At 42.5% G+C, this 23,091-nt stretch overlaps 1 protein-coding gene across 3 annotated transcripts in view; it reads left to right on the plus strand.

Annotated features, from left to right (window-relative positions):
• The window catches only part of LOC106585838 (serine-rich coiled-coil domain-containing protein 1), a 176,509-nt gene that overhangs the window by 17,268 nt on the left and 136,150 nt on the right, over positions 1-23,091 (plus strand). For all 3 annotated transcript variants that reach the window (XR_014382566.1, XM_014172511.3, XM_082968703.1), the window contains exons 4-5: positions 6,088-6,178; positions 8,437-8,584. Coding sequence is in view for 2 of the 3 variants with exons in the window: in XM_014172511.3 (XP_014027986.3) it covers positions 6,088-6,178; positions 8,437-8,584 (239 nt within the window). In the remaining variant the exon portion in view is untranslated. The remainder of the gene's footprint in view (positions 1-6,087; positions 6,179-8,436; positions 8,585-23,091) is intronic.

The following is a 23,091-nucleotide window of genomic DNA, read 5'->3' on the forward strand; positions in this document are numbered from 1 at the left end:
TTGCCATAATATGGACTCTTTTACCAAATAGGGCTATCTTCTAGAGGTCGACCGATTATGATTTTTCAACGCCTATACCGATTATTGTAGGACCAAAAAAAAAAAGCCGATACCGATTAATCGGCCAATTTAAAAAAAATATATATATACTAATAAAATAAAAACTGTATTTTATTTATTTGTAATAATGACGATTACAACAATACTGAATGAACACTTATTTTAACTTAATACATCAATAAAATCAATTTAGCCTCAAATAAATAATGAAACATGTTCAATTTGGTTTAAATAATGCAAAAACAAAGTGATGGAGAAGAAAGTAAAAGTGCAATATGTGCCATGTAAAAAAGCTAACGTTTAAGTGCCTTGCTCAGAACATGGGAACATATGAAAGCTGGTGCTTCCTTTTAACATGAGTCTTCAATATTCCCAGGTAACAAGTTCTAGGTTGTAGTTATTATAGGAATTATAGGACTATTTCTCTCTATACGATTTGTATTTCATATACCTTTGACTATTGGATGTTCTTATAGGCACTTTAGTATTGCCAGTGTAACAGTATAGCTTCTGTCCCTCTCCTCGCTCCTACCTGGGCTCGAACCAGGAACACATCGACAACAGCCACCCTCGAAGCATCGTTACCCATGTAGAGCAAGGGGAACAACTACTCCAAGTCTCAGAGCGAGTGACGTTTGAAACGCTATTAGCGCGCACCCGCTAACTAGCTAGCCATTTCACATCGGTTACACCAGCCTCATCTTGGGAGTTGACAGGCTTGAAGTCATAAACAGCGCAATGCATTGTGAAGAGCTGCTGGCAAAACGCACGAAAGTGCTGTTTGAATGAATGCTTATGAGCCTGCTGGTGCCTACCACTGCTCAGTCAGACTGCTCTATCAAATCATAGACTTAATTATAATATAATAAACACGCAGAAATACGAGCCTTAGGTCATTGATATGGTCGAATCCGGAAACTATCATCTCGAAACCAAAACATTTTTTTCTTTCAGTGAAATACGGAACCGGTCCGTATTTTATCTAACGGGGGCATCCCTAAGTCTAAATATTCCTGTTACATTGCACAACCTTCAGTGGTATGTCATAATTACGTAAAATTCTGGCAAATTAGTTCGCAATGAGCCAGGCAATGTACGCAAGAGCAGTGACACAATTTCATGTTAGCAGGCAATATTAACTAAATATGCAGGTTTAAAAATATATACTTGTGTATTGAATTTAAAGAAAGGCATTGATGTTTATGGTTAGGTACATTGATGCAACGACAGTGCTTTTTTCGCAAATGCGCTTGTTAAATCATCACCCGTTTGTCGAAGTAGGCTGTGATTCGATGAGAAATTAACAGGCACCGCATCGATTATATGCAACGCAGGACACATTAGATAAACTAGTAATATCATCACACCATGTGTAGTTAACTAGTGATTATGTTAAGGTTGATAGTTTTTTATGAGATAAGTTTAATGCTAGCTAGCAACTTACCTTGGCTTCTTGCTGCCCTCGCGTAACAGGTAGTCAGCCTGCCATGCAGGCTGCTCATGTAGTGCAATGTAAGGCAGGTGGTTAGAGCGTTGGACTAGTAACCAGAAGGTTGCAAAAACGAATCCCAGAATCCCCCCTGAACAAGGCAGTTAACCCCCGTTCCTAGGCTGTCGTTGAAAATAAGAATGTGTTCTTAATCTGACTTGCCTAGTTAAATAAAGGTGTAAAAATAAATAAAAATAAAAATAAAAAAATCGCCTAATCGGTTGCCAAAAATACCGATTACAGATTGTTATGAAAACTTGAAATCGGCCCGAATTAATCGGCCATTCTGATTAATCGGTCGACCTCTACTATCTTCTGTATACCACCCCTACCTTGCCACAACACAACTGATTCCACAAATTAACTTTTAAAAAGGTATACCTGTTCATTGAAATGCATTCCAGGTGACTACCCCATGAAGCTGTTTGAGAGAATGCCAAGACTGTGCAAAGCTGTCCTCAATGCAGAGTGGCTACTTTGAAGAATCTCAAATATAAAATGTATTTTCATTTGTTTAACACTTTTTTTTGGGTTACTATATGATTCCATATGTGTTATTTCATAGTTTGGATGTCATCGCTAAAATAGTAAAATTAAGAAAAATCCTTGAATGAGCAGGTGTGTCCAAACTTTTGAATGGTACTGTATATATACACGGTATATACATTATACTATATTACAGTACATGAAAGGACAGCACAGCAGGGGAGCTTGGTATGTGTTTACAGCACAGGACAGCAGGACAGGACAGCAGGGGAGATGGGAGCGGTGCTAGCACCGTTAGTGTTACGGACTAAATAGCTTAGTCAATGGCCACATCCTCTTCTGGATTACACTCTCACATGGGGATAACAGCACTTCCCTGAATCAAACAGACTAATCCTATAACTAACTGTTTTTCAGATCAGTACAACAGGCAGCCCCTACCAAGGCGACAGCAATTTGTCACCCAAGGGATTGCTCACGCCTCCTTCCCTGTCTGGCCACTCCAATCCACATCCCTGCATAAACAGTAAACACTTGTGCTTATTTTGTAGTGCATCATACTAAGATGTATTTAGTTTTGGGAGTGGCGCAAACACCCCTCATCTTCCATACTCAGAAGGGAAAGCACATGTGCAAAACTTGCATGTGTGGCTAAATCTGCGGTTGATGAAATGTAAGTGGCGGCAGTCTCTCCAATCTTGGTTTGAAGTTTTCCCCCAAGCGCTCTCATGGGGAATCGGAGAGCGTGGCCGTAGGAGTGTATTACCAATTTATTCTCCTTTTTTTGCCATCCTCTTTTTAAATTTGTGGGAATAACACAAGGCACTCCAGTGTGACGAGCAAAGCTTCACTGAGATGCTGAAGTGTTTTCCATCGTCTGTTGAGTAGGCTCGTGGTCTCATGAGCAGTCAAGGGCAATGCAGAGGCAGGCTAAAGTATGTTAGCTGGACAAGTACAAGGGAACACTGGGGAAATAACCCCCCTCCCCCTTATGTGTCATAATTAGAATACACTCAACAGCCAACAGGATATGGTTGCTCCCTCTTCTACTGTGGGTTCAGGATACACAATCAAGTGCAGAAACTTGTCAATGCCATTGCCACGGAAATAAAATTATGTATAGTAGATGATGAATCCACTTCATAAGACATGCTAAGAGTAGCGTGTGGCTGTTGAAGGAACAAGTAAAAGGACATTATCATACAACATGGAATAGTTAACCAACCTTTATTACAAAATATGTGGGAATTGTAATAGGGTTGGGTGATATTTGGGCAGACCTCTTCTACGATATGCTGCTCCTGATATCACGATATCCAATATAACCGTTTTGTGACGTTAATGACTAGATAATTCAAATGTTTGTTTTTATTTACAATATTATAGTCACGTCCTCATTAAAGGTGCACAATGATCGCGCCGCCATTTCCTGGTTGCAAAAATTTGAATCGTTCGCCTAATTTCAGTGTGACAATGTGACAAAACAAGCAAGGATAGTGTAGATAATCATTGTACCATTTAAACTGCTTTGAAATATATTTCCCATAAACCAAAATATTGTATTTTCAGCTGTTTGAAGTTGGTGTACAAAACCGAAAGTAAAAGACGCAAAAACTAAACTTAAGAACGGCATGCATAGAAATAGCGCACATAGAACAGATGTACCGCTTCTTAGACTTGCTTTAAATGATAATGACAGATCTATAACTCACATTTCTATATGAATTTGGTATATCATCAATGTCATCAATTTGGTATATCATCAATGTCAAATATCACGATATTCGATTTAATCATATATTGTCCTAACCCTAAATTGTAATCTGCCCTGGCCTGTAGTAGACTGGTAATGAAACATTTGAGTACTTATTTGAGTGAATTGTACCTTTAACACTAATCTCTCTATGAATATCTCCTCCTTAACTCTTGTGAAAGTTTTATATCTGGGTATTCACCAAGAACCAAACTGAAGCAAACGGATTTGTCCAATAAGAAACGCTTGTTTGAATTTTTCCGTTTCAAAATGTTCTGCTATTGTGCAAACTGTTTGGCTACGGTATGCATTCATTAATACACCCCTGGTTTCTGGACCCTCTGCAACTGCAAATCTTTTCTGTATTGATCCTCTTGAATTTATGCCACAGGTACAGAATGAATGTAATATCTACTGACCAAAAGTCTTTCTAGGTGAAAAATAAGAGACCTACTGAAGTTGGCAGTGAAGAAATGGATCCTTGTTTTAACACGCCACCATTTCAAATCAAATACATTTTTATTTCTCACATGCGCCGAATACAACATTACAGTGAAATGGTTACTTACAAGCCCTTAACCCACAATGCAGTTTTAAGAAAAGTCAGTGTTAAAGTATTTACTAAAATAAACTGAAGTAAAAAATACCGGTTAGTCGAGCACATGCACATGTAGGTAGAGGTAAAGGGACTATGCATAGATAATAAACAATGTGTCCATTTAGCGTTAAAGTGACAATCAGCAGTTGAAACAATGACAAAGTTGTATTCTCGCCCCTGTTTTGGTAAAAATGTTGAGGGATGGGGCTGGGTAAATGTAACCACCCTCAAAATCATAGACAGAGCTATGGATGCAAGGACTGACCATCCATGACATCAAAATTATAGTTTTAACCATGTTTTGAGGCTATACAGTATTTGTTTACATTTACTTTGTTTAAAAACAGTGGAGTAAAACAAGCTTATATTTTGTGTTCTGATGAGGTACGATAGTTGGAACTAAGCTTATGAGGGAAATCTAAGTTATATTCTTCAAGAATCAATAGGTACATGTCATTCATTTATAAGTCCAAAAATAAGTGTAGCCACTGCAGATTGCCTCTTTTAAGATACTCACTCAAACATCATAGCGGGGTAAAATGGTCAGAGCTTGCACAGTGAAGCAGTATTAATACACATCTATTGCTGGGGGGGGGGGGGGGGGGGTGACATTAACAGATTAGTTTAGCTCCAAATGATGTATATCTTAGATGCCATTTATACAGAAATGGTTGAGCACCGACAGCCGACTACATGAACATTTTTGCCATTTCACACGCTTGACTTGAGCTTGACATTTAGGGGCAGTTTCCCAGACACATTAAGCCTAGTCCTTGGACTAAAAATCTATTTCAATAGAGATTCTCTGTTGAGCAGGCCTAGTTTTAATCTGTCCCCCTTAAAGTTGATCAATGTGAGTCAGAACCAGTTGGTGACATTGTTATGTTCAAACGGAGTTCATGTAGTCCAGAATGTTATACTGTTCTCTACGCTATTACATCGTAAACATACTTTGTTGTAAATTTGGTACACTGCACTGACATTTTGGCTAGTTTGTAGTCAACATTCATCTTACATGAATCATATGATTCACCAGTGATAACGGCATCACATTTCTTTCTCAATGTTCTCCAAATTATATGAACACGTTTATTTTTTTACCATGCTTTTTACCTTGTCCATCAGAAACCTTTAGTGAAGATGAATTATCTCCAAGACATCTCTAGTGTCATCTGCATTTCTATCTTTTTTCACCTGTAGACCCACCTGGGGAACTGTTTTTCTGGGTGTCACCACAAGATGGTAGCATATCCCTTTGAAACACAAGGAAAAGGGGTCAGCATGAACATGAATCCACAACCACTACTCAGAATATGGATGCCTTTGAACATTTCAATGTTTACTGGGCCAGTGGCTTCCCATTCTCAATGGATTAGATAATTGGTTATTAGATAAAGATATTGGATCTCATAACCTTTGCTTTGGTGAACCCTTATGTTTCTAGCACAGCCATGAATGAACCCTAACAAAACATACAAAATGTCAATGCAAACAGAGTGACCTTGTATGTCTGTTTGTCTCATATCTATAGTGCTAGGTTTTCTCACCTCCTAACCTTACAAGGAAAAACTCTGGGCCCTAGTTATAGCCCATAACTCCTGAGGCTACTCCCAAAGTCAAGTGCCATGCATCAAGCTAGTTGTTCAATTTGTCCAACACTCTGAGTCACATACATGTACGTTTGCTGTATTGTGTCCTCAGGACCTACTGAACAACCTGGGTTCCTCTGAGCTGGATGAGGACGACCTGATGTTGGACCTGGAGCTCTCTGATGACCAACGCCAGCGTCACGGTATAAACACTCCCCATTCATTCATCAGCAAAGCCACCGGCTTCATTCCAAATGGCACCCTATTTCCTACATAGTGCACTACTTTTGACCAGGGCCAGTCGGACTCTGGTCAAAAGTAGTGCACTATATTGGGAATAGTAGTGAGAGCCAGCCTCTCTGCTCCTCTGTCAGCCAGCCACCCATCCAGGGAAACTTTGGCCTTCAAATTTTGAGCATGAACTCTACATGTATATCCAGGGACACACCCAAGTTTAAGCAGGATAAACTTTGTTTGCTCAGATATTTAGGAAGTTTAGAAAAAGCCTACTTTAACTAGACCAAAGACACTTGCTAGGGTTGTGTTGTCACAACACAACTGATTGGCTCAAACACATTAAGAAGGAAAGAAATTCCACAAATTAACTTCGAACAAGGTACACCTGTTAATTGAAATGCATTCCAGGTGACTACCTCATGAAGCTGGTTCAGAGAATGTCAAGAGTGTGCAAAGCTGTCATCAAGGCAAAGGGTGGCTACTTTAAAGAATCTCATATATAAAATATATTTTGATTTGTTTAGCACTTTTTTGGTTACTACATGATTTCATGTGTTATTTCATAGATTTGATGTCTTCACTATTATTATACAATGTAGAAAATAGTAAAAAAAATCAAGAAAAACCCTTGAATGAGTAGGTGTGTCCATACTTTTGACTGGTACTGTATGTGTAGATAGCATATTGAAAACCTAAACATAAAATGTATCACAAACTGTGTCTTCATAATGGTTATTGATTTGCACCCATTAAAACGGTTTTGACATTGGGCTATTAATCAAAATGTCTTGTCAACAGAGAGCAGTGACAGCATCATTTTGAACTTACATTTTAGGAATATAAATTCAACTTACAACATTAATTTCCAATGGTATTTTACTTAATCAGGTTAAAAAAAACTGCTGAATGAGTCCAAAAACGTGCCGTGATTGATTTGTTTTGATGATATATATACCAGAAATCACCAAAACAAGTTTGCCCTGCCTACTTATGCTTTCAGTACAAGATTAATTCTCTGATCCTTTAAGGGAATGTACAAAATGATAGTTCATACTGCAAGAGCGCTGACTGGTTCGAGGACGTCCTCCTTACTGTGTAAGTCTGTGGAAGGGGGTGAGAACCATGAGCCTCCTAGGTTTTGTATTGAAGTCAATGTAACCAGAGGACGGAAAATGGCTGCCCTCCGGCTACACCATGGTGCTACTATAGAGGGTGCTGTTGAGGCTACTGTAGACCTTCATTGCTTATCTAACGGGAGGTCTGAGTCAGTTTCACAAGACTTCCATATCTCTAGGCATGCAACATCTATGTAGACTTCGAGAATTACCTTCAATCTTAATTCTCTTAACGTCCCCACTATGTCTGGAGAGGTTGCATCAGAACACGCTGAAGTACACATAAACACGTAGTGAGGGCAAAGCCTTTAGTCAGAGAGCCTCCCAGGGTGTCATCATTAATACATGCAAAAAAACTATTTTGCATGCTAAGTACTTTTTTTTATATACTAAGTGGTTCACAGACTGGCATGAAATCCCTGCAAAGATTTGATAAATCGCACACTTAAAGCGAAGTGATGAGGTGGTTTACTGAGGAAGAGAAGGAAGTGGGAAGCCTCACCCCAACTCAAATGAAGACGCACACACACACACACACACACACACACACACACACACACACACACACACACACACACACACACACACACACACACACACACACACACACACACACACACATGCCTGAGTACAGACACACACACACACATGCCTGAGTACAGACACACGAACACACAGATGCTCCTATTTTATCTCTCTCAGGTGGCTCCTTGGCATTTTTATTAAAAACCAGGCAGTTTCACAGCAATTTATGGGCTGCAGGGCAGAGACACACTCAGTTTTACCTTGAAACTGAGCCTTCCACATCCTTTTTAAAGATCTGGTTATTTCTGGTTGTCAAACCAGTTTTCTTAGTCGTCTCTCTGCATTAATGAGAATTTAACGGAGATGCCATTGTGTATTTTACTCTGAGCAGCATCAAGTGAATAGAATGGAAAGATTGGTTATCAGAAGTGCAGTGTTCAATAATGGCACTTGTTATAGTATATTATCCAGGGTTGGCTACTCTAAATATGTTGTCAACTCTGTAAAACCAAACCTATTGTCTAACGTAATGTTGACTGAATGTAATGTTGACTGAATGCTACTGATTTTCTGTGTGTGTGTAGTATCCCGAGAGGACTCCAGTCAGTCCCTGTCCTCCTGCCTGAGCCTGCTGCACTCCCGCTTTGAGCCCTCTGGAGACGGGATCCCTAGCAGGGAGCCCTCTGGAAACAGGATCCCTGGCAGGGAGCCCAGAGATGCCACCGCCCACAGGTGAGAGAGCCCAGCTCTCACTACATCTATACCACTCACTACAGCTGTCACTACATCTATACCACTCACTACAGCTGTCACTACATCTATACCACTCACTACAGCTCTCACTACATCTATACCACTCACTACAGCTGTCACTACATCTATACCACTCACTACAGCTCTCACTACATCTATACCACTCACTACAGCTCTCACTACATCTATACCACTCACTACAGCTGTCACTACATCTATACCACTCACTACAGCTCTCACTACATCTATACCACTCACTACAGCTCTCACTACATCTATACCACTCACTACAGCTCTCACTACATCTATACCACTCACTACAGCTCTCACTACATCTATACCACTCACTACAGCTCTCACTACATCTATACCACTCACTACAGCTCTCACTACATCTATACCACTCACTACAGCTCTCACTACATCTATACCACCCACTACAGCTCTCACTACATCTATACCACTCACTACAGCTCTCACTACATCTATACCACTCACTACAGCTCTCACTACATCTACACCACTCACTACAGCTCTCACTACATCTATACCACTCACTACAGCTCTCACTACATCTATACCACTCACTACAGCTCTCACTACATCTATACCACTCACTACAGCTGTCACTACATCTATACCACTCACTACAGCTGTCACTACATCTATACCACTCACTACAGCTCTCACTACATCTATACCACTCACTACAGCTGTCACTACATCTATACCACTCACTACAGCTCTCACTACATCTATACCACTCACTACAGCTCTCACTACATCTATACCACTCACTACAGCTGTCACTACATCTATACCACTCACTACAGCTGTCACTACATCTATACCACTCACTACAGCTGTCACTACATCTATACCACTCACTACAGCTGTCACTACATCTATACCACTCACTACAGCTCTCACTACATCTATACCACTCACTACAGCTCTCACTACATCTATACCACTCACTACAGCTCTCACTACATCTATACCACTCACTACAGCTCTCACTACATCTATACCACTCACTACAGCTCTCACTACATCTATACCACTCACTACAGCTCTCACTACATCTATACCACCCACTACAGCTCTCACTACATCTATACCACTCACTACAGCTCTCACTACATCTATACCACTCACTACAGATCTCACTACATCTATACCACTCACTACAGCTGTCACTACATCTATACCACTCACTACAGCTCTCACTACATCTATACCACTCACTACAGCTCTCACTACATCTATACCACTCACTACAGCTCTCACTACATCTATACCACTCACTACAGCTCTCACTACATCTATACCACTCACTACAGCTCTCACTACATCTATACCACCCACTACAGCTCTCACTACATCTATACCACTCACTACAGCGCTCACTACATCTATACCACTCACTACAGCTCTCACTACATCTACACCACTCACTACAGCTCTCACTACATCTATACCACTCACTACAGCTCTCACTACATCTATACCACTCACTACAGCTCTCACTACATCTATACCACTCACTACAGCTCTCACTACATCTATACCACTCACTACAGCTCTCACTACATCTATACCACTCACTACAGCTGTCACTACATCTATACCACTCACTACAGCTCTCACTACATCTATACCACTCACTACAGCTCTCACTACATCTATACCACTCACTACAGCTCTCACTACATCTATACCACTCACTACAGCTCGCACTACATCTATACCACTCACTACAGCTCGCACTACATCTATACCACTCACTACAGCTCGCACTACATCTATACCACTCACTACAGCTGTCACTACATCTATACCACTCACTACAGCTCTCACTACATCTGTACCACTCACTACAGCTCTCACTACATCTATACCACTCACTACAGCTGTCACTACATCTATACCACTCATTACAGCTCTCACTACATCTATACCACTCACTACATCTATACCACTCACTACAGCTGTCACTACATCTATACCACTCACTACAGCTCTCACTACATCTATACCACTCACTACAGCTCGCACTACATCTATACCACTCACTACAGCTCTCACTACATCTATACCACTCACTACAGCTCTCACTACATCTATACCACTCACTACAGCTCTCACTACATCTACACCACTCACTACAGCTCTCACTACATCTACACCACTCACTACAGCTCTCACTACATCTATACCACTCACTACATCTATACCACTCACTACAGCTCTCACTACATCTATACCACTCACTACAGCTCTCACTACATCTATACCACTCACTACAGCTCTCACTACATCTATACCACTCACTACAGCTCTCACTACATCTATACCACTCACTACAGCTCTCACTACATCTACACCACTCACTACAGCTCTCACTACATCTATACCACTCACTACATCTATACCACTCACTACAGCTCTCACTACATCTATACCACTCACTACAGCTCTCACTACATCTATACCACTCACTACAGCTCTCACTACATCTATACCACTCACTACAGCTCTCACTACATCTATACCACCCACTACAGCTCTCACTACATCTATACCACTCACTACAGCTCTCACTACATCTATACCACTCACTACAGCTCTCACTACATCTATACCACTCACTACAGCTCTCACTACATCTATACCACTCACTACAGCTCTCACTACATCTATACCACTCACTACAGCTCTCACTACATCTATACCACTCACTACAGCTCTCACTACATCTATACCACTCACTACAGCTCTCACTACATCTATACCACTCACTACAGCTCTCACTACATCTATACCACCCACTACAGCTCTCACTACATCTATACCACCCACTACAGCTCTCACTACATCTATACCACTCACTACAGCTCTCACTACATCTACACCACTCACTACAGCTCTCACTACATCTATACCACTCACTACAGCTCTCACTACATCTATACCACTCACTACAGCTCTCACTACATCTATACCACTCACTACAGCTCTCACTACATCTATACCACTCACTACAGCTCTCACTACATCTATACCACTCACTACAGCTCTCACTACATCTACACCACTCACTACAGCTCTCACTACATCTATACCACTCACTACAGCTCTCACTACATCTATACCACTCACTACAGCTCGCACTACATCTATACCACTCACTACAGCTCGCACTACATCTATACCACTCACTACAGCTCTCACTACATCTATACCACTCACTACAGCTGTCACTACATCTATACCACTCACTACAGCTCTCACTACATCTATACCACTCACTACAGCTCTCACTACATCTATACCACTCACTACAGCTGTCACTACATCTATACCACTCATTACAGCTCTCACTACATCTATACCACTCACTACATCTATACCACTCACTACAGCTGTCACTACATCTATACCACTCACTACAGCTCTCACTACATCTATACCACTCACTACAGCTCGCACTACATCTATACCACTCACTACAGCTCTCACTACATCTATACCACTCACTACAGCTCTCACTACATCTATACCACTCACTACAGCTCTCACTACATCTACACCACTCACTACAGCTCTCACTACATCTACACCACTCACTACAGCTCTCACTACATCTATACCACTCACTACATCTATACCACTCACTACAGCTCTCACTACATCTATACCACTCACTACAGCTCTCACTACATCTATACCACTCACTACAGCTCTCACTACATCTATACCACTCATTACAGCTCTCACTACATCGATACCACTCACTACAGCTCTCACTACATCGATACCACTCACTCCAGCTCTCACTACATCGATACCACTCACTCCAGCTCTCACTACATCTATACCACTCATTACAGCTCTCACTACATCTATACCACTCACTACATCTATACCACTCACTACAGCTCTCACTACATCTATACCACTCACTACATCTATACCACTCACTACATCTATACCACTCACTACAGCTCTCACTACATCTATAATACTCACTACAGCTCTCACTACATCTATACCACTCACTACAGCTCTCACTACATCTATACCACTCACTACAGCTCTCACTACATCTATACCACTCACTCCAGCTCTCACTACATCGATACCACTCACTCCAGCTCTCACTACATCTATACCACTCACTCCAGCTCTCACTACATCTATACCACTCACTACAGCTCTCACTACATCTATACCACTCACTACAGCTCTCACTACATCTATACCACTCACTACAGCTCTCACTACATCTATACCACTCACTACAGCTCTCACTACATCTATACCACTCACTACAGCTCTCACTACATCTATACCACTCACTACAGCTCTCACTACATCTATACCACTCACTACAGCTCTCACTACATCTATACCACTCACTACAGCTCTCACTACATCTATACCACTCACTACAGCTCTCACTACATCTATACCACTCACTACAGCTCTCACTACATCTATACCACTCACTACAGCTCTCACTACATCTATACCACTCACTACAGCTCTCACTACATCTATACCACTCACTACAGCTCTCACTACATCTATACCACTCACTACAGCTCTCACTACATCTATACCACTCACTACAGCTCTCACTACATCTATACCACTCACTACAGCTCTCACTACATCTATACCACTCACTACAGCTCTCACTACATCTATACCACCCACTCCAGCTCTCACTACAGCTCTCACTACATCTACACCACTCACTACAGCTCTCACTACATCTATACCACTCACTACAGCTCTCACTACATCTATACCACTCACTACAGCTCTCACTACATCTATACCACTCACTACAGCTCTCACTACATCTATACCACTCACTACAGCTCTCACTACATCTATACCACTCACTACAGCTCTCACTACATCTATACCACTCACTACAGCTTGGAAGGTTATTGGTTACCTTAGAAAAGTAATGTAATTGTACTGCAGCCCTTTACACTCGTACCTGTAGACTGGTTGAAAATGACAGATTTGGACACTGATAAACGCTTAAATTGGAATGCAGTGTCTGGCAGGTAACCTGGTATACCTGACGTCGGAGCTCAGGTTCTCCGCTTCTCCGCTTCACAGCACTGTATGGGTTTTGACTGACAGCCGTTATATACTTGAGCACTGTGCACGACAAGAAGATGCTCCCATTCCTCCTGCTAATTGGGCTACTTTTGCGAATTTGTATGAGTGAGGTAAATGCGGTAAATCGAGAGGAGTCGATGTATTCTGAAAGATGAGACGTTGAATATTATAATAAATTCTGCTTTGATGTTATACAAGTAAACTTCAGATTTCACTTCACATTTCCATATTTGAAAACTCAAGTAATTTACAGTATCAACGATTATGATCGCTGTGTATGATCCACAGTTACAAGAATGACATGAATTATATCCTGGGTTGTGCTGAACAGCTGCAGAACACCCACTTGAAAGCACTCATCGCTCCATTCTATGCGCAGCAAAATTGCAACCTGTATGTTTGAAGTGCCTGTGGAAAGCCTTACACGAAGATCAGATTTTATAACTTAGCTAGCTATTTCGGCAATAGAATACGATTTCAAATGCCCACCTGACCCAGATCTGCTATTTTTATAATGGAACGTTTTTGTTATTGGGCAAACAGCAGTAATTGTGTGATGGTTGGGACGCGGAGCTGTGTTCCAAACTAAAAACGACAAGTGTGTATGCTCCAGTTCCTCCAGTTCCTTCATTTGTTGACTTCTGTAACCATAACATGCATGAAACCAAGGCTTTTAACATCAGAAGCCCCCTCCCTATGTTTGTTTTATTCACTGCTTTAGCACACTCCGCCAACCCTGATGTCCTAGCCGTGTCTGAATCCTGGCTTAGGAAGGCCACCAAAAATTCTGAGATTTCCATCCCCAACTATAACATTTTCCGCCAAGATAGAACTGCCAAAGGGGGTAGAGTTGCAATCTACTGCAGAGATAGCCTGCAGAGTTCTGTCATGCTATCCAGATCTGTGCCCAAACAGTTCGAGCTTCTACTTGTAAAAATCCACCTTTCCAGATATGTCTCTCACTGTTGCCGCTTGTTATAGACCCCACTCAGCCCCCAGCTGTGCCATGGACACCATATGTGAATTAATTGCCCCCCATTTATCTTCAGAGTTTGTACTGTTAGGTGACCTAAACTGGGATATGCTTAACACCCCGACCGTCATACAATCTAAGCTAGATGCCCTCAATCTCACACAAATGATCATGGAACCTACCAGGTACAACCCTAAATCTGTAAACACGGGCACCCTCATAGATATCATCCTGACCAACCTGCCCTCTAAATACACCTCTGCTGTCTTCAACCAGGATCTCAGTGATCACTGCCTCATTGCCTGCGTCTGTAATGGGTCCGTGGTCAAATGACCACCCCTCATCACTGTCAAACGCTCCATAAAACACTTCAGCGAGCAGGCCTTTCTAATCGACCTGGCCTGGGTGTCCTGGAAGGATATTGACTAGACTCCGGCCTTCCCTGTGGCTCAGTTGGTAGAGCATGGTGTTTGCAACGCCAGCATCGTGTGTGCAACGCCAGGGTTGTGGGTTCGATTCCCACGGGGGGCAGTACAAAATAAATTTAAAAAAATGCATGAAATGAAATGTATGCATTCACAACTGTAAGTCGCTCTGGATAAGAGCGTCTGCGAAATGACTAAAATGTAAATGTCAGTAGAGGATGCCTGGTTATTCTTTAAAAGTGCTTTCCTCACCATCTTAAATAAGCATGCCCCATTCAAAAAATGTAGAACTAAGAATAGATATAGCCCTTGGTTCACTCCAGACCTGACTGCCCTTGACCAGCACAAAAACATCCTGTGGCGTACTGCATTCGCATCAAATAGCCTCCGCGATAATCAACTTTTCAGGGAAGTTAGGAACCAATGTACACAGGCAGTTAGGAAAGCAAAGGCTAGCTTTTTCAAACAGAAATTTGCATCCTGTAGCTCAAACTCCAAAAAGTTCTGCGACACTGTAAAGTCCATGGAGAATAAGAGCACCTCCTCCCAGCTGCCCACTGCACTGAGGCTAGGAAACACTGTCACCACCGATAAATCTACGATAATCGAGAATTTCAATAAGCATTTTTCTACGGCTGGCCATGCTTTCCACCTGGCCACCCCTACCCCGGTCAACAGCTCTGCACCCCCCTAGCAACTTGCCCAAGCATCCCCAATTTCACATTCACCTAAATCCAGATAGCTGATGTTCTGAAAGAACTGCAAAATCTGGACCCCTACAAATCAGCTGGCCTAGACAATTGTCCGCCGTAATTGTTGCAACCCCTATTACTAGCCTGTTCAACCTCTCTTTCGTATAGTCTGAGATCCCTAAAGATTCTAAAGCTGTTGCGGTCATCCCCCTCTTCAAATGGGGAGACACTCTAGACCCAAACTGTTACAAACCTATATATATCCTACCCTGCCTTTCTAAAGTCTTTGAAAGCCATGTTAACAAACAGATCACCGACCATTTCGAATCCCACCGTACCTTCTCCGCTATGCAATCTGGTTTCCAAGCTGGTCATGGGTGCACCTCAGCCACGCTCAAGGTCCTAAACGATATCATAACCGCCATCGATAAAAGACAATACTGTGCAGCCGTCTTCATCGACCTGGCCAAGGGTTTTGAATTCTGTCAATCACCACATTATTATCGGCAGACTCAACAGCCTTGGTTTCTCAAATGACTGCCTCGCCTGGTTCACCAACTACTTCTCAGATAGAGTTCAGTGTGTCAAATCGGAGGGCCTGTTGTCAGGGTTCAATTCTCGGGCCGACTCTTTTCTCTGTATACATCAATGATGTCGCTCTTGCTGCTGGTGATTCTGTGATCCACCTCTACGCAGATGACACCATTCTGTATACTTCTGGCCCTTCCTTGGACACTGTGTTAACAACCCTCCAGACGAGCTTCAATGTCATACAACACTCCTTCCGTGGCCTCCAACTGCTCTTAAATGCAAGTAAAACTAAATGCATGCTCTTCAACCGATCGCTGCCCGCACCTGCCCGCCTGTCTAGCATAACTACTCTGCACAGTTCTGACTTAGAATATGTGGACAACTACAAATACCTAGGTGTCTGATTAGACTGTAAACTCTCTTTCCAGACTCACATTAAGCATCTCCAATCCAAAATAAAATCTAAAATCGGCTTCCTATTTCCCAACAAAGCATCCTTCACTCATGCTGCCAAACATACCCTCGTAAAACTGACTATCCTACTGATCCTTGACTTCGGCGATGTCATTTACAAAGTAGCCTCCAACACTCTACTCAGCAGATTGGATGTAGTCTATCACAGTGCCATCCGTTTTGTCACCAAAGCCCCATACACTACCCACCACCGCGACCTGTACTCTCTCGTTGGCTGGCCCTTGCTTCATATTCGTAGCCAAACCCACTGGCTCCAGGTCATCTATAAGTCTTTGCTAGGTAAAGCCCCGCCTTATCTCAGCTCACTGGTCACCATAGCAGCACCCACCCGTAGCACGCGCTCCAGCAGTTATATTTCATTGGTCATCCCCAAAGCCAACTCCTTCTTTGGCCGCCTTCCCTTCCAGTTCTCGCCAATGACTGGAACGAATTGCAAAAATCACTGAAGCAGGAGACTCATATCTCCCTCACTAACTTTAAGCATCAGCTGTCAGAACAGCTTACCAATCATTGCACCTGTACATAGCCCATCTGTAAATAGCCCACCCAACTACCTCATTCCCATATTGTTATTTATTTTTTGCTCCTTTGCACCCCAGTATTTCTACTTGCACATTCATCTTCTGCACAACTATCACTCCAGTGTTTATTTGCTAAATTGTAATTATTTCACCACTATGGCCAATTTATTGCCTTACCTCCCTAATCATACTACATTTTCACACACTGTATATAGACTTTTCTATTGTGTTTATCACGTTTGTTTATCCCATATGTAACTTTGTGATGTGTGTGTCGCACTGCTTTGCTTTATCTTGGCCAGGTCGCAGTTGTAAATGAGAACTTGTTCTCAACTGGCCTACCTGGTTAAATAACGATGAAGTAAAAAAAATTATGAGAAAGCTAGGAGAGCTAAAAAAAAAACACAACATCTTATCGTACAAGGCTCGTTTCCTTGAATCATAAATGTATCAGGGAACAAGACGAGATCCAAATGCAGACGGAGGAGGCCGATGGTAGAGCTCCGTTATTTATTATGACAGAGGGAGTAGGCAAAGGCAGGTCAGGGTCAGGCAAGAGTTCATAAACCAGGTCAGAGTCCAAACAGTACCAGACGATAGGCAGTCTCGAGGTCAGGCCAGGTAGGGGTCAGAAACCAGATCCGAGTCCAAATCAGTACAAGGGGATAGGCAGGCTGGTAGTCAGAACAGGCGGAGTGGTCAGGCAGGCGGGTTCGAAGCCAGGACAGGCAAGGGTTGAAACCAGGAGGACTAGAAACAGAGACTGGGAAAAATAGGAGCAAGGAAAACCGCTGGTTGACTTGGCAAACAAGACGACCTGGCACAGAGAGACAGGAAACACAGGGATATATACACCAGGGATAATAAGCGACACCTGGAGGGGTGGAGACAATCACAAGGACAGGTGAACCAGATCAGGGTGTGACAAAATGTTTATTGAAATAACTGAGGAACTGTGCAGCTTGGAGAGGTATGAGGCCACTTAGAGACACATTCAGAAATAGTTTTTTCTAATCTTTCTCCTAGTCCAAAATTGTTATGAATATTCTTATTATTATGTAACTGAATGTATCCAGACTATTTTCAGATTTTGTTATAGACAAAATTCTGTGAAAAGTACAGTAAATGTAAAATGCACATAAAATCAACAGTGCAATGTTTGGATTCAGTCTTGTGTCAGTCTTGTGTCAACTGTTGTGTTCTCAACTTTGGCCTAATAATTTCCCCATGATCTCCAATGTGTTTTTTCAATTGCTACCATAGTAATGCATGTGCTTTTTTAATGCATTAACCCACTTGGAGAGCTCTGTGGAGATGGGAGAACCTTCCAGAAGGACAACCATCTCTGCAGCACTCCACCAATCAGGCCTTTTATGGTAGAGTGGTCAGACGGAAACCACTCCTCAGTAAAAGGCACATGACAAAAGGCACTCCAAACTCCTCTTGGAGTTTGCCAAAAGACTCTGAGACCATGAGAAACAACATTCTCAGGTCTGATGAAACCAAGATCGAATTCTTTGGCCTGAATGCCAAGCGTCACGTCTGGAGGAAACCTGGCACCATCCCTAAGGTGAAGCATGGTGGTGGCAGCATCATGCTGTGGGGATGTTTTTCAGCGGCAGGGACTGGGATACTAGTCAGAATCGAGGGAAAGATGAACGGAGCAAAGTACAGCGAGATCCTTGATGAAAACCTGCTCCGGACTGGGGTGAAGGTTCACCTTCCAACAGGACAACGACCCTAAGCACACAGCCAAGACATCGCAGGAGTGGCTTCGGGACAAGTCTCTGAATGTCCAGGAGAGGCCCAGCCAGAGTCCGGACTTGAACCCGATCTAACATTTCTGGTGAGACCTGAAAATTAGCTGTGCAGCGACGCTCCCCATCCAACCTGATAGAGCTTGGAGGATCTGCTGAGAAGAATGGGAGAAACTCCCCAAATACAGGTGTGCCAAGCTTGTAGGGTCATACCCAAGAAGACTCAAGGCTGTAATTTCTGCCAAAGATGCTTCAAGAAAGTACTGAGTAAAGGGTCTGAATACTTATGTAAATGTGATATTTCAGAATTTTTGCGAACAGTTCTAAAAACCAGTTTTTTCTTTGTCATTATGGGGTATTGTGTGTAGATTGATGAGAAAAAAAGAAGGCTGTAACGAATTGTGGTAAAGTGAAGGAGTCTGAATACTTTCCGAATGTACTGTATCCCTGGCACATCCCAACTGTGAGCAGTCACTGTTCTTTCATGCAGGAAGAAAGGAAAGCACATATTAAAACTTGTGAACGGAATGGACATAAAGTCCCATTGCTCTTTATATGAAGCCATTAGCACCAAATGCTTCCTTCCAGGGTTGGAACTTATTAGGTAAAACAATGAGAGCCACGAACAGGCATCGATAAAAGTCTAATTGCAACAAAAGCATTGCTATCTTAGTCATTTTTATTAGAGAAGCCTTTTGACGTGGCCTAGCAGAACATGCTGATGCAGAGTATTACCTTAATATGTAACATGTTTTGTGTGTGCACCCCACAGATATGAACCATCACAACAGGGAAATATTGATAAAATACATTTGTGCACTTTTCCCCTGTAGTGGATAAGAACGACACATGCCATTACTGGGTAAATGTGCACCGTGGCAGATTTGACAATATATTTCATTTGGCTGCACACTTGAAAGGCTTATTTGAGTTTATGGAATGTGTGCAATAAAGGTTTGCAGTGTAGTTTGATATTCCCTTCAGTTTCATTGTTCGTGCCAGACAAGTCTTGGATGTAGATTATTACTTTGTCTCGCCGTGCTCTCCTGTGGCCGACGTTTATTATATACTTCTCTTCTGGAGAATTCAGACACAGAATTTCTCAGATAGTTTTTTTTTTTGTGATGCTGTGTTTCATCATTGTTTCTGTGTTGGAGGTGGTGCATTAGTTAGGCCGATCTTAAAACATTTCCCACAAAACGAGGAAGTGCTATCTGAAATGTTCGTTTTTGGGTTCTAAAACATTTTGAAACGTGTGTGCCCCAATGAATGCCACCCTGGAGATTACCTGGAAATAAATCAATATTTTGTCTTCCAATCAGAGCTTGGAATGATTTTGCCCAGTGTACGGTCGGAGACAGGGCCAACCTCAGTGCAAGGTCTCACAGCTCCAGAACTGGAGGGCCCCAGAAGAAGCAAAGTAAAGTTTTCCCCTCTGTTCAGTCACATGACATTTGTTTCAACCTCCTTAGAATTTCACCCTCAGGATATTAGCTGATTTATTGATGTCTCTCTGATAAACTATGGCTGCATCTGTTATTCTGTTCCCCCCATCTGCCTTTGATGTTGGACATCTTTTGCATGTAAGTAAACAATAGTGAATCAGTCAACAGAGGAGGGTCTGGTAGGAAATTACAGTATGAGACATAATCATATGAGAAATCTAATTTTGACACTTTCAGTGTTTGCTTGTTGCCATGAGAACTGTCTCGGGCCTTTCACGGCGCCTCATCATTATTCAGAAGACATATTGGCCAAGCGAAGGGCACGCACACACTAGATGGGGTCCAGATCAATTTATAGGGTCAAACCAGTGACTGTTTGACAGCAGCCATTGGTTAATTGAGCCCATCGCGAGTCTTCTGAATCTCTCCTGCCACTACCTGCCAGGCATCAGCCAACGTCATTGTTTTTGTTGCTCAACAAAAGAAAAAACAGAGTAATTGCTTTCTTTCTCTCATTTGACTTCTCTCACTCGCTTTCTCTCTCATTTGAGACAATTGCACTGAACTAAGACAGGCATATGTGGCAATGATGTTCTGAACGGGATCTCGGCAGATGTAGCGTTTTAAAGATTATGCCGGCGGTGGAATCGCAGGTGTACCCTGACGACAAGCTCTTCATCTTGATGCCCAGTGACAGGAGAGAGCGGCGCCACACATACGGGAGCACACACATGTTGGCACCGCGGTCTTGTGTGTACAGATCATTACTGTAGGAGGAAGTCCTGAAACCTGGCCTAGATTTGAGACTCATCATCCCCTGTCCTCTCAGCACCAACCAACCCGTGATTTATAGAGGTGGTGCATTTGTTGGGCTGACCTTGGTCATTTCTAAACAGCATTTATGTCTTCCACCATCTTGGTTTTTCGTGGTTTTAATGCACACATTGCATTGTGACGAAGGCACGGAGAGTCGAGCGTTGCAAGTTTTTTTGCGTGACTGTAGTCTGTGTGTGTCATGACTAGTAGGCTAATGCCCTCGCTGACTTTAAGAGGCTTTAGGGCTTGTAAATGGTAAACAGGCCCCAACATCTTAGAGTAAACAAATCAACATAAATGGCTTGGAGCAGAAACACATCAGGCCCTAATAAGACACAGAGTTTGACATTTTTGCGGGTCATCCCGTGCCAAGAGCTGTCCCAGATATCATGTATTGCACATGTAGACACACAGACAGACCCTAGTCAAAGATTTAAAAGAAAGGGTCCAATAAAAGGGAGGATACACACAACTACAATTACCACAAGTCTGTGACTTTGGCACAATCCTGGCTAGATGGAGGGTAATAATGGACACTTTCCCTTATACCATCTAACTGGGGGCAATAACACGCATTTTGGGGAAAATAGCTACTTCTCGGAAAGCACGACAACACCTCATTTTCCAGATTGTTTACCCATCAACCTGGGGAGAATTGAAGTATGTGGCCTGCTGTGTTTTTCTGTCTGGGAGTGCCAAATAGAGACCTTGTAGTAAGGGCAGAAATGTTGCAGGATCAGGTGCACAAGTTGTTTTATTTACAGGTGATGATGGTGGTCCACAGGTGCAATTAGTAATATACAGTACCAGTCCAAAGTTTGGACACACATACTCATTTTTTACTATTTTCTATGGTGTAGAATAATAGTGAAGACATCAAACTATGAAATAACACATATGGAATCATGTAGTAACCAAAAAAGTGTTAAACAAATCAAAAATATATTTTAGATTCTTCAAAGTAGCCACCCTTTGCCTTGATGACAGCTTTGCACACTCTTGGCATTCTCTCAACCAGCTTCACATGGAATGATTTTCCAACAGTCTTGAAGGAGTTCCTATATATTACATTTTTTACATTACATTTAAGTCATTTAGCAGATGCTCTTATCCAGAGCGACTTACAAATTGGTGCATTCACCTTATGATATCCAGTGGAACAACCACTTTACAATAGTGCATCTAAATCTTTTAAGGGGGGGGGGGGGGGGGGTTAGAAGGATTACTTTATCCTATCCTAGGTATTCCTTAAAGAGGTGGGGTTTCAGGTGTCTCCGGAAGGTGGTGATTGACTCCGCTGTCCTGGCGTCGTGAGGGAGCTTGTTCCACCATTGGGGTGCCAGAGCAGCGAACAGTTTTGACTGGGCTGAGCGGGAACTGTGCTTCCTCAGAGGTAGGGGGGCCAGCAGGCCAGAGGTGGATGAACGCAGTGCCCTTGTTTGGGTGTAGGGCCTGATCAGAGCCTGAAGGTATGGAGGTGCCGTTCCCTTCACAGCTCCGTAGGCAATCACCATGGTCTTGTAGCGGATGCGAGCTTCAACTGGAAGCCAGTGGAGAGAGCGGAGGAGCGGGGTGGCGTGAGAGAACTTGGGAAGGTTGAACACCAGACGGGCTGCGGCGTTCTGGATGAGTTGTAGGGGTTTAATGGCACAGGCAGGGAGCCCAGCCAACAGCGAGTTGCAGTAATCCAGACGGGAGATGACAAGTGCC

The sequence above is a fragment of the Salmo salar genome, chromosome 24 (genome assembly GCF_965601325.2).
Source record: "Salmo salar chromosome 24, fSalSal1, whole genome shotgun sequence".
NCBI lineage: Eukaryota > Metazoa > Chordata > Actinopteri > Salmoniformes > Salmonidae > Salmo > Salmo salar.